At 28.4% G+C, this 13,741-nt stretch overlaps 1 protein-coding gene across 1 annotated transcript; it reads right to left on the bottom strand.

The window, feature by feature from the left end:
- Nucleotides 1-1,794: 1,794 nt before the first annotated feature.
- On the bottom strand, nt 1,795-2,542 carry LOC130806295 (ARGOS-like protein). Its single transcript, XM_057671311.1, has one exon. The coding sequence runs from the start codon at nt 2,310-2,312 to the stop codon at nt 1,899-1,901; it is 414 nt and encodes a 137-aa protein (XP_057527294.1). The 5' UTR covers nt 2,313-2,542; the 3' UTR covers nt 1,795-1,898.
- Between the last annotated feature and the right edge of the window lie 11,199 nt (nt 2,543-13,741).

A 13,741-nucleotide genomic window follows, 5' to 3' on the forward strand; every position in this document is an offset into this window, starting at 1 on the left:
GAGTTGAATCCCAGGTAGTATAAATTAAGGACAATTCAGAATATAAAAAATGTTTATGAGAGCTTAGTCCATAATGAGTGTTTCAACTTTAAAGGGCATGTTGGCCCCAAAATCTTGTTTATACCAGTTTGCTACACCATTTTAATTGTAGCCCACATGTGTTCATTCGGGTGATCGGGTCAGTTTCAGACGGGTGTCACTCGGTTCGGTTGCATTTCGGATCGGTTATTTTTCGGCTGCGTGTTACAACAGATCACCCTCGGGTCGAGTCGGTTAGTCACGGTTTAGTTGGAGATCAGTTATTCAAGCTATCGGGTTAGCATCAGTTCAGTGTCGGTTGAAGTTCGTGTCGAGTGTCAATCGGTCTCAGGTTGTCATCGATTACTAATTGGTTCGGTTTTGTCGGGTACAGATCGGGTTCGAGTTTTTTTTTTTTAAAGCAAAATTCAGCTACGTATTACTAATTACTATCGATCGAATCAATATTAAATTAAGTTGTTAGTCAATTTTTAATTGATGACAAGATTTCCTTTATTTAAAGCAAAATAGTTAAAATGCAAATTAATTAGTAATCATTATTATTTTGTTACTTTTACTTGTTTGACCAGAAATTAAAATTATAAAGTTCTATCAATATTCATCTAATACGATTATAAGTAGTTAAATAAACATTGACCATTGATTATTAACTCTAAATATAGGAAACCACGTATTTATAAAATTTTATTTTTTAAAATATCTAACACTTTATTACCTTAACAAATAAGATGATTGAATATGAGTCTATCATACTTCTATGTTAAAAATTGGTTCAGGTTTACAGCAGTTCGATCTAAAATTCGTTCGGGTTCAGTCGGTTTTAGCCGGATAGAATTTGGTTTCGAGCATGATTCGGGTCGAATATGACTCGGGTCGGTCATTATTAGGTTCGGGTAATCTCGGTCAACGGTTATGTGTCAGTTACAAAAATCGGTTACAGCTCGGGTTCAGCTTTTCCATTTTTGGTTGTCAACCGGCTCGGGTACAATTTCGGTTCGGGTACTGTCGGTTCGATAAACCAAAAAAAGGAACACATTTTCGGGTCGGTTTACTTTCAGTTTCGGTTCGGATTTTCGAGTCGGGTCACTTTTGAACAGCTCTACTCACACATTATTAAACCAAATTTTGAAATTTTTTGAAAAAATAATTTGTTTTATAATTTTAATTTATTATATAAATAAATAGATAGTTGAATGGTCAAAACTTAAATGGTGAAAACCATTAACATTAGTGTTTGATAATTTAGCTAATTAAAATAACTTATTATAAATCAACTAATTCACAAGTTGTTTGTTTTCACCAACGTGTTTTTAATCAATTAGTTGTTTGCCAAACACCCTCTTTCTCTGTTTGCTTTCTTTAATCATTCCTTTGGTTGATTCTTTGCACTTAGATTAATCAAAGATCTTAGATCAAATAAGGGAGAAACGTTCGAAACCAGAATCAACTTAACATTATTACTTATCTTATTTCATAGAAACACCCAACTCAAATCTTAGCACCTCATTTTAGGTGAAGACAAAGAGTTCTAAAAGGTGCAATACATGAAACTTTTACAAAAAATAACGAACATATATATGATACTAAACTAAAACTACTAAATCAAAATAAAGTGTGTATAATGGCCTTAATATGATTCAACTCTTCATAATTCATACTAGTATATGTATCTTTACACCAAATATTCAAGTAAAAAATGAATCTCAACCTTGCATTCTCCTTCCTCCTATAATTCATACTACCTCAGTTCCATTATAGTTGATGTCACAATCAATTGCGAGTATTTCATATCTGAGGAAGTATGTTATAACAAAATCAAATTAGAAGCAATGGAGAAACAAAGGATAAAGCTACATCATTTACATATAAGTCAAGTCTCTAACATTAGAAGGCATAAAAGCCAATATCATAAGTAACCCAAGAATCCCAATTGGAAGCAAAAGTAGCAAAAATGGAGGTGGTGGCAATGGAGGAAGTATCAATGGAAGTATCAGTAACGAGGCGGTTAGACAAACAAGCAGAAACATAGATTCAAACCCAAAATAACCGTCTCGCAACGCCTTCTTTCCGGTGCCCTGAGTAACAGATTGTTTATATTCCATATCCCTTCTCACCATCCCTTCATTTATAGGGTTGGTTGTAGGATTTCTAATTGTACAAGGTACATTTTTTCTTACTCTACCTTCCATGACTTTAGTTTCAGAGGAATGGTTTCTTAATGTGATCAAACTTTTGGGTAGCTTCCAATCTGATTCTGAAAGTTCACCAATCATTTACACAAAACCCTTATATTTGTTGAGTTTTTCTTGAAGCTTGATGAATATTCGATGATCCAATATTTACCCGATTTTGTAACTGAACCCGGCTTGACCCGACTACAATGTGGACACTAAGACCCAATTTTAAACCGCTCAAAATATCTTCTCAATTACTCCAAACTTGTTAGGATGATTGATATTAATGTAAAGACCAAGAATTCCAAGCTTGATGTTGTAGCAGAAATCTACAAAATCAAAGGGTGCAAAAAGTAAGATAATTATCATACAGATCATTAGAACAATTTAAAGCGCACTCAATTTCATAATTACACATATCAACATTTCAAACAATCATCATCTTTATATTTATTATATCTTATTATATCTCGCTAGCTCATAGAAACTGTGATCCGGGGTTGGGATGGTAGAAGGGTTAGATGAAGAATAACAAATAACAGCATTTCAAACCATCATCATCATTATAGTCAATTAGTCAATGTATTTCGCTCATAAAAACTATGATCCGGGGTCGGGATGGTTGAAGGGTTAGATGAAGGTTAACAAATAACAGCATTTCAAACCATCGTCATCATTATTTCGCTCATAAAAACTATGATTCGGGTTCAGGATTGATGAAGGGTTAGATGAAGCTTAACACATAACATCATTTCAAAACATCCACATCATTGTAGTTATTATATCTTGCTCATAGAAACTATAATCTGGGTTCGGGATGGTTGCAGGGTTAGATGAAGGTTACCGAATAACGACATTTCAAGCAAAAATTACAGAAAATGAAAGCAAATAACAAATCACAAATCTTTCAATTGGAAATTCTTTTTGTAACAGGTCAAAAAATGAAAACCCATCAATACAAAACAACCCAATAAAAACCAATCAAATAATTAAATCATGCAATTCTTCCCCTTGAAAACTTCCTAAAGAGGAAAATATCAAAATAATCAAATCAAAAAAGGGGAAAAGATGAAGGTATTAAAGAACCACCTGTGATTAAGCTGAAAGAATGAAAATTTGTGAAGAAAATCAGAAGATGGGCATTTTTGGAACCCTAAGATTCGGATACCTTTTTTTATTTTTCTGAAATTAGGGTTTGGAAGGGACAATTAAATTGAGAAAATCCAACAAACAAAAGAAATAAAGAACACCCAAAAAGGAAGTGAAAATGGAAGTTAAAGGGGAGAGCAAGAAGAAGAAGAAGAAGAAATAAAGGATGAATGAAGAGTATGGAAGGTTATATAAAAAGGGTATGTAAATTTGCTTGGTAAAGAGAGGGAAATGGGGGTTGGATACAGTGAACTTCCTAATCAAGTGGGGTTTGCTGACAAAACCCAACTTGATCATTTTGGAAATTTGTTGGGAGATGTGGGAAAAGGGTGATGTTTTCTACTTAGGTTCTTCACCCCTAGACTCCTTTCTTACCCTTTCTTATTTCCATTTTTCTACTTTCTTTTTTCTTACTCATAAAATCTATTACTCCTCTTATTACACATTTTTTTATTTTTTTAATTGTAGTTGTTAGCTATAAATGTTGGGTCAATAGTAGGAATAGATAGAGTTGAAAGAGAGTTTGGTTTAGATCGCAGATTAAACGAATCAAATCTAAATTTTAATACATGGTCTGGTCTGGTTCTTTTCAAATAAATTACGGTTTATGGTCTGATTTCGATTTTTTTTCAAACCAGACCAAACCGTACTATTATCAAAAATTATAATTTTTTATAAAAAAATATGTTGCTGCCTAGATATTTCAAGATATAGTTATTTTTATATAGTAATATATACTTAAATAATGTTAATTCAATCAACTAATTACAAATTATTATATTTGGTTATTGTACGTGCGAAATATTTGCATAAACAAAAACATATATTAATTTGGCAATAATAAACAACCATAGATCAGACTAGACCAGACCGTTGTAGAACGGTTTGGTTCGGTCCAATCTGAAACTTTTGGTCTGATTTTAGTGTCAAACTAGACCAAATCGGACTATGTGCACCCCTAGAAATAGACAATGGTCTTGGATCGTATCTAGACCCGATTCGATTCTAATTTAAGAGTTTGAATTCATCAATTTTTGAACCTTAAGGGTTCGCATCGGATCTAGGTCAATGAGCTTTAGGGTCCACACTTTGACCCAACCCCTAGACCCTTTTCCTTTTTCAAAAAAATTATATAAAAACTTTTGTGTATTTATTTGTTTGATTTGAAATTTTGTTAGTTAATGTAATTTGAAATGTAGTGGTTGCATTTGTTCTTTAAAAATCAAAAAACTTGGTGAATATCTCATTTTAAGAACTTAAATGATGAAAAACTTTGTGTGTATTTGATATCTCAATTAGTATAAAATATAAGAAAAATCTTTTGTTAATTAGTACTCCCTCCTTTTTATTTTAGGTGTCCCATTTATTTTTGGGACACTATTTATCTATCACTCTGAAATTGTATTGTATTATTAAATCTATAAGTTAACACATAATCATTTGAGATCTTATTTGATTTGTATTAATGTGAAGTTTATTAATATCAATTTTTATAATTTTTAATTATATATTACTAGATATATTAATGATTGAATAAGTGCATTGGATATTGCATAAAGTAAATGATATAAAGTAAATGAGACACTTAAAATGAATAGAAGGGAGCAATATTTTCAATAATTTTAGATGAATGAGCAAAAATTGCATAAATGTGCTTTTATATTTTTTCGAAAAAAACATATAAATATTTTTGGATCCCGATCCAGAGACCCTAAGGGTCTGGGTTAGGATTCAAATTTTCTAGATTTTATGGATCTGACTTCGGATCTGAGTCCAATAAAAAAAATAGGGTCTGAATTTGGGTCTACCTGGATCTAACATTCATTCGACCCATGTTCATTCCTAGTCAATTGGTAGATACAATTTGAAGGATTTTACATGTTTATCAATATATTAATTTAGTTTTTAATATCTCTAATTGTATATAACTAAAAATTATAAGAAATTGATATTAATAAATTTGCATTAATACAAACCAAATAAAATATCATTTAACTATTTTTTAACTTATAGAGTAATAATAAATTACAACATATTGATGAATTATCAAATTTTAAATGTGTCATACAGTAGGGATAGGAAGGGTAGTATATTAAATCGAATCAGAGGACAAGGAGTACAAATTTTTATCACATTATATTGATGTTTAGTATCTTTAATTTTTGTATAACTAAAAATTATTAAAATATAAAAATATGTAGTTAAACGAATCAAATAAGATTTCATATGATCACTATATTTTTTTATTATGAATAAAAGATTTTACATAGCACGATAATTTTTAATTAATAGTTGCTACCATGTACGTAGGCCAATGGAAAGTTGACCCGACATGCTAATTTGACTCGAACCTAATATTAAATTAATGGGTTTGAGACTATGAGCATAGATTTTGACCTAACTAAATAATTGGTTAGACCCAGCATAATATGTTTATTAAATAGATTATGTTAAAAATTTTAAATCTAAAAAAATCTATAATAACTTATTGATTAATCAGATTAAAAATATTTTAGATTGGGTCAATCAATATAACAAAAACTTAAACCCATTTTATATCTGCTTATATTTCATAGTAGTACATATACATTTATAAGTCATAACTTTAAGTTTGTAACCGAGCCCAAAAACAATGCATTCTATGTTGAGAGATTTAAAAAATCATAAATGACAAAAAAATAATCATAAAAGACTATAATAATTGAGTGTATAAGAGTGTATAATGAGAATATACTTTTTAAGTTTTTATTTTCATTTTAGGATTTTTTTTTTCTTAGTCCTCTTACTCTCTCTTGAACTAATATTGCAATTACATTCTCTATATTTTCGACTCTTTATTTTCACACTAAGTTTGGATAAGATTTTAGGAGAAAAACGAAATGGAGGGAAACGAAAATAAGTGAATGGAAAGGAAGGAGAGAGATTAGTGAGGAATGTTTCCTTTGTTTGGATAAGAAGGAAATTGAGAGAAATTAAAGGAAAATAGAATTTATAAAGTTCTAAATAATTTAAATACTATCAATAATAATGCACACACTATAATTTAATATTAAATAATTCACAAAAAAATTTGAATATGAACAATATTCTACTTAACAAACTATTTTTTTTCCAAATATTTCCTCTTTTGAAAAGATTTGGTTATTAACAAATTAGGGACATTAGTCCCTCGATTTCCTTTCCTTCCAAATTCTTGCTTCTCTAAAAGTATTATCCAAACAAAAGAAATCATTTTCTTCCAAATCTCTCTCTTTCCTTTCCCTCCAAATTCCTCCATCTAAACAAAGTGTCAATGTCTAATTTCTAATCTCTCGGTGCTCTCCAACCTTTTCAATCTCTATGTAAACTTTTGTTTCTCGAGAGACATTAAATAGGTTAAGTGGGTTTAAATTAGGTTATCTAATCTATTGCAAATCATAACCACATTATGATTTTTCAACTTGACTAACAAAACGGTTAATTTCTTGTTGAAAGTTTTATGAGATATATGACTCAAACACAAACTTGATTCGACTTAATATATTTTAATAGACAGATATATTCGACCGCATAGGACCTAAAAAATTAAGGATCTTAATATTAAATTATGTAATACTCTCTCCTATTCATAGAGAATGAAACATTTCATTATCGGGTCAATTCACTGAAAATGTCTCATTTCTATTTTTGTCATTCTTTTTTACCCTTTTAACTTTACTACAACAACACAATAACACATAAATATCAATGCCTTTAATGGAAAAAGAGAGTTTTCCACCCACGTTTAAGTGTTTCCTCACCTGCCCTTGGTTTTGGTACAAAACCCAAATGTCTCATCCTCTATGAATAGGAGGGAGTATATATTAAATGTTTAAAAATATAAAATTGTTAAATAATATCATACTTTTATAATTACACAAAGCCTTTAGAAAAATTATTATTTTTTACTTTGCCCCGTTATGAAGATTTAATTATAAAAGTAAATCAATTAAAAATCAGGGAGTCAAATCTATTATCCATGTTTTACATAATTTTTCCTTGCAATGGCCTATGGGGTGGTGGGGGTAGCTTCTCAATAATCAAGTTTCAATTCTGTGGGCTGTTGAAAACTAAATCTTAAAACCACTTCAAAGTTGATAGAATTATGCAAATTTTTGCAGCTAAGCTTTGATGGCTTTGTATTTGTGAATAGTGATAAAACTCTTATGGGCTTTTAAAACAGATTCAAACAATTTGATATTTATTCAATATAGACTTTTTCTTCAATGGGGATTAATTGTTACATGTTATAATTGGCCAAGTTGCATGGTCGATTTTTTACAAGAGAACTATTTGCAACGACTCAGAGCCTCATTATTTTAAGAGGCCTAAATTTTTTAATATATATATATATATATATATATATATATATATATATATATTATATATATATACATATATATATATATATATATATATATATATATATATATATATATTATATATATATACATATATATATATATATATGTATATATATATATATATATATATATATATATATATATATGTATATATGTTTATATATACATTTGACCTTTTTATGTAATCAAATGTGTTATTTTGATCATTTATATATTGAATTATACACATATAAGAATTATAAAAAATCTATATTATGAAAGTTTGCGATTAGACGATTCAAACAAGATCTCACTTGACTATTTTCTTTCTTACACTTTACCCGCAATAATAAGCTTGAACGATGAATAATGTCAATAATCATTATGTAGCGAGTATTTCAGAACGGAGGAAGTATAATACAAATTTCACTTACGTATAAATATGTATTTAAAATAATTATTAATACCTTTATAAAATTAAAGTTTTTGTTGATTTGCAGGTTAAATGATTATTAAAAGTATTTTTTTCAAACTTAATACATAAAGTCAGACAAGTTTTTACTTACACCTTAAAACTTAAAAAGAGAACAAATATAATTGATAATCAGTAATCTAAAACACATTAATGCATATTTGTAGGACTACACGATCATACGATTCGATTCTACCGATTTCGATCCTACCCCTTAACAATCTTAGGCCGAATCCCGATCCTAATAGCTTTGTTTGTGACCTTGTTAATGACTAGTTATTTGTTTCTAGGTTAATTGTAATTGGTGGATATAATTTGATATTTTTTCATTGATATTCATTGTTTTTAAGTAACTAAATATTGATATTTTTAATTTATTGTATTTTCAAGGTTAATAGGTTAACTGAGCATACTAGTGTTTTGTCTAATTGATAAAATTAGTAATTTATCAATTGTCACTTTATAAAAGGCTTAACATTCGTATTTTAGAAACTCATTTTTTCGCTTTCGCTCAAGGTCCCCAAAAATATCCAAGACGACCTTGTCAGGATGTCCCATAGTAAAATATGGAAAGCCAAAACTCCTTATCCACCAAATTTTACCCCATAAGCATTTGATCGGAAAACGAAGAAAAACGAAACAAATATTAATATTGTGGTTTAGTGCGAAGAATATGTTCTGTCAAATTAATAAAATAATTTGACAAATAATCATATCATATCATACAATATTATAAAAATGTTGAAAAGTTCCAAGTGTCATCTTCTAAGAAGACATGACAAATGTAATTTTTTTATTGGATGTTAGTTGATTAATTGATAATATTTACCTGATTTAGAATTTGATTATTTTTAAAATTATATCAATTCTATATAACTAACCTAGACTTTGATACATTTAATTAGATGAAAAAGTGACGTATTTAATATATAATTTTTTTAAAAAGATCAGTATTTAATTTTTGCTTAGAAAAAGTCATATATTCAATAAATTTAATCACCATAGTATATACTTACATTATTCTTTAAAGTTATATTTTTATATATTTTATACTCACAAATTCGTGCATTGCACAAGGCTTTTTACTACTTAAAAACATAAAATTATTAAACAGTTAATTTTGCAGCGCAGCAAGGCACTCACTCATACTTGTTTACTTGAAATCTATCTTAAAAATATTGTTTTTTTGAGATATTTATTTTAATTGTGATTCTAACTTAATAGGAGTATTAGTTATTTGAAGTTTGCAACTTGGAAGAATGCAAAATTATTATCAAAAAGTGAAAAAAAATATATGAGATTCAAAATTATATTCAATTAAATTTTAAGATTAACTTAAAAAAAACTAAGGAGTGCGCTCATTCTTTTGGTATTTTGACCATCTAAGAAATATTCTTATGCTTTTATACACAAGTTATTTGCGCTTTAGTTTTACTTGAACATATGCTTTATGGTCAAGTACTTTGAATATTCTTCATTGGTGTATAAGGCATAGAGTTTGATAAAGCATGGATTTAGTTGTTCAAGATACTCTTGTTAGAAAATATGTTTTTATTTTGTCTTACGAGTTGTGTGGAGCATTAGTGCATTGAATATTGGATATTAAGAATTGAAATGCGATAAACGTTACGTGAAGCATGTATAAATTGCCGCTCCAACTTAGAATGTTCGAAAAACGAGCAATTATATACTCGAACGAGCAACAAGCTAATATTTTCTTTTCACATGTGTTGCCCAACTTTTGTAGCTTTGTTTTGCTCCTTTTGCCTATATATGGGCATATATTTTGAGATGTAAGTAAAACGAGCTCCATGCTTGAGCTTTATACTGTCTCTATAACTCTCCATGCTTTATTTGTGTAACTCTCTCTTTCTCTTCTCACATATTAATACACTATAAAAGAAAATCTTTCTACCGACTACGCAAAATACAGATTTATTTCAACTATTTTAAACAGTCGAATTAGATGAAGTCAGTATTTCATTTTAGTAAAGTAGTTGAAATTTTCGACTAACATCAGGTAGTCGAAAAATTAGTCGGAATGTCCATATAACAATTTCACTACGAAAAATTTAACTTTAGGTGGAATATATATAGTGACATTATAAAAAATGTGGCTAATTTGTATTTTTATTGTTAAGTTTTGTTTTGAATTCCACTATAAAGTGATTTAGTAACACTTTATTTTGCCTTTAGAGACATGTAATTGTCACTATAGCACTAGATCCAATATCGCGAAAAGCTTTCGTATGATTTTTTACTATGTTACTAAAGAGTTTAATTAGTGTCACTAAATCACTATATATACCATTAGAAATTTAAAGTAGTAACATTAAAATTAAATGTCACTAAATATATCCCACCTAATTATGCTTAATATCTCTAATTATGCTTAATTAAAAATTATGAAAAGTTCATATTAATTATCCTTGCATTGAGACGAATAAAAGAAGATCCTACTTGACTATATTTTAACTTATATATTTAAAATAAAATATACATTAAAAGAGATTGGTGAATAGTGACGAAAAGTAAATGGGACAAGTAAAGCGAATAGGATGTAGTATAATTTTATTTAATATATTACTATTATTATTATTATTATTATTATTATTATTATTATTATTATTAGTGTAGTGTTAGTATATTATAGTTGTATTAGTGTATTATTAATACATTATTAGTCGTATATATTAGTGTATTATAAGTATTTTATTAGTCTTATTTGTTTAGTTTAGTCATATTAGCAGTGTTAGATGTGTAACATTTATCAAACTTATTATGATGAAAAAAAGTCAAAATTCTTCAAGCTATTTTAAATGATTATATATTTATTAATAAAGCTGAAAAAAATAATTTTTCTGAAAATTTTTATCAAAAAAGAAGGTTTTTTTTCCACCAAAACTTGGTTGCAAATTAGAAAGAAAATAATCGGAAATCCCTTTTCCATTTTGAATTTCGCAATATTTTTAACAAATATTGTTATAGTTGGAAATTAAACAGTTACGACTACTTCTTTTATGGGATATTAGTGAAAAATTTGTAACTATTCAGTCAGATCAGTCGAAATATTTTGAGTAAAAGGTTTTATAATAATAATAATAATAATAATAATAATAATAGGAGTAATACAATTAATGAAATTAAATATAAAAAAAAGCAAGTTGCAAATAGGTCTCTAAAGAATAATCGAGTATTGAAAATTGATTGATGCAGAAATGAATTTAAAGGTAGAAGAAGCTAAATCACAAATATGCATTATTAATTAATTTAATAATAATGTTATGTAATTGTTTATTAATTTCCAAGTTTAGCAGTCATGTCACTCATGTGTGAGTGTTATAAGATGGGCATGCCATGCACGATGTTGTCTTCTCCATTATTCAATTCCAGACATAGCTCAGTCTATATTATTAAGGGAACCTACTTAATTTGCCGTCCATTCCTTTTATAAAACTACTTGGTGTGCCCCATGCGCTTCCCAACAAATTCTATTATCAGGCCAGTCTATAGTCTTATGTAAGTTCGTTTGCAGCGGCGAATTTAGGGTTCGGACTTTTATAGGGCATCAGTTAATGGACGAAATTTTAGCAGAATTTGTTTATAAAATTAACAACTAATTTTTTTTATTTCAGCAAAATGACAAATAGAATCACAATAAATTTATCAAAATTGCAATCTTATTCTTGAAAGAATCTCTCAATAAAATAGTGTTTTTGAATAAAAAAATGCTCGTAATTAAGATCTATATTAATCATATGCATTAATTGAATTAATAAAAATTTGAACTTATTCATTAAATTTATTCCTCTTTATTTAAAATAATGTAATTAGAGAAAAAGTTAAATATACTCTAAAATAATGTGTATGTTGTAAATAAATAGTGGATTGATCTATTATAGTGCACGCTCTTTGTTGAGGTCGTTTAACTATGTGACAACTTCAATTGGATCAGTTCAAACTATTTTTTAAAAAAGTACTTCTACTACAAGTGTGAATTCAGATTTCATTGTTTTTTTTTTTTAATGTTTTTTGCCTAATGGGCCGCTTGTATGAGCCCATCTCACGGTAAGACGGTCTCATACAAGACTTGCTAAAATTTTAAATACGGCATACCATAAAATGAAATAGAACAAAACAAATCAACTAACCTAATACAAAAAAAAGACAAAACAAAAAATAAGACAAAATTACTAAAATGAAGGATTATTTAATCATCAAAAGACTTCAGTATTAATATTTTTACGCTTTTCCTCTTACCAATAGAAAAGTCAACTTTGAATTTTTTTAAAAAAATAAAACTTGCAATAGCAAGTTAACGGGTTACCTAAGTTTACTCTAGGTAAATACCCATAAAGTTGAGATTATTCATGGTTAATCAATAGGTGAAATTATTATAAGTTAATTTTGAAAAAATCGAATTATTTTAGATAATTTTTCCAATTTATTAACTGAATTAAATCAAACTAAAAATACATTTGCGCTAACCAAATGTATTTTTAGTTTGTCAAAAAATTTATGTTCATTGATTGTGTTATGTTCCATACTTCAAGATATTTGAAGACTTTGTTAGTCAAAAGATTTATTTACACCTACAAGAAAAGGTTTAGAAATGAAATTTTAAAGGTTATTTATTTAACCCATCTTGATATAAGTATCTATTGCAATTAACAAGGCTAATAATAAAACTAGAGCTTTGATTTGTTAAACATTACGAATAAATAACTAGATAATGAATTTATAAAGTTTTTTAATGAAAATAAACGAGAATACAAAAATTCTCAAGAATGAATAAACATAAGAGAATAACTTCTACTATATATATACCATAGCTTGCATCTTTCCATACCATAAATGTAACAGCTCGAGATTTTTATGACGTCATTATTTAATATTTTAATAATTTTTGGAGATTTTATAATTAAATTAAATTATGTTTGAATTAGTTTTGATAAATTTCCTTTCATATTCGAATTTTTTTTTACGTTAACATATATTTATATTAAAAATATAGTTACGACTTCTAAAATAAAGAGGTTCGAATCAAAATTATTATTTTATTAAAATGTGTGAGCATACGAAGGTGAATTCTTAATTGGGCCTCGCAAGAAGATGAATCTAGATAAATAAATAAATAAATAATAAATAAATAAATAAATAGATAAATAATATAAAAAGGATGAGTTAGGGTTTTATTTTAAAAAGACTAGAACACTCCTTGCCTCACAAGTCTCACGCCATTACTTCTCCTCTCTCCCTCATTCCCTCCTTCTCCCTCACGGCTCACCACCACAACCAGCAGTAGCAGCCTCCCCTCCTCCCCAAAAGCTCTTCCTCCACTAGCAACGGCTACTACCTCCACCCTCCTCTAATAGCAGGCGGTTATAGGCCTCCCAAGAGCAGCTGCTGCTGCGTTTTTCCACCTCCAGCAGTGGTAACTGCCCCACATGACCACCAATTGTGGTCCACCACCACACTACCCACTTTCCTCTTTACCCCTTCTTTTGTTCATCTTAGTAAGCCATCTCCTCTTTTCTTTAATTAAT

Source organism: Amaranthus tricolor, chromosome 1 (assembly GCF_026212465.1).
Source record: "Amaranthus tricolor cultivar Red isolate AtriRed21 chromosome 1, ASM2621246v1, whole genome shotgun sequence".
Taxonomy (NCBI): Eukaryota; Viridiplantae; Streptophyta; class Magnoliopsida; order Caryophyllales; family Amaranthaceae; genus Amaranthus; species Amaranthus tricolor.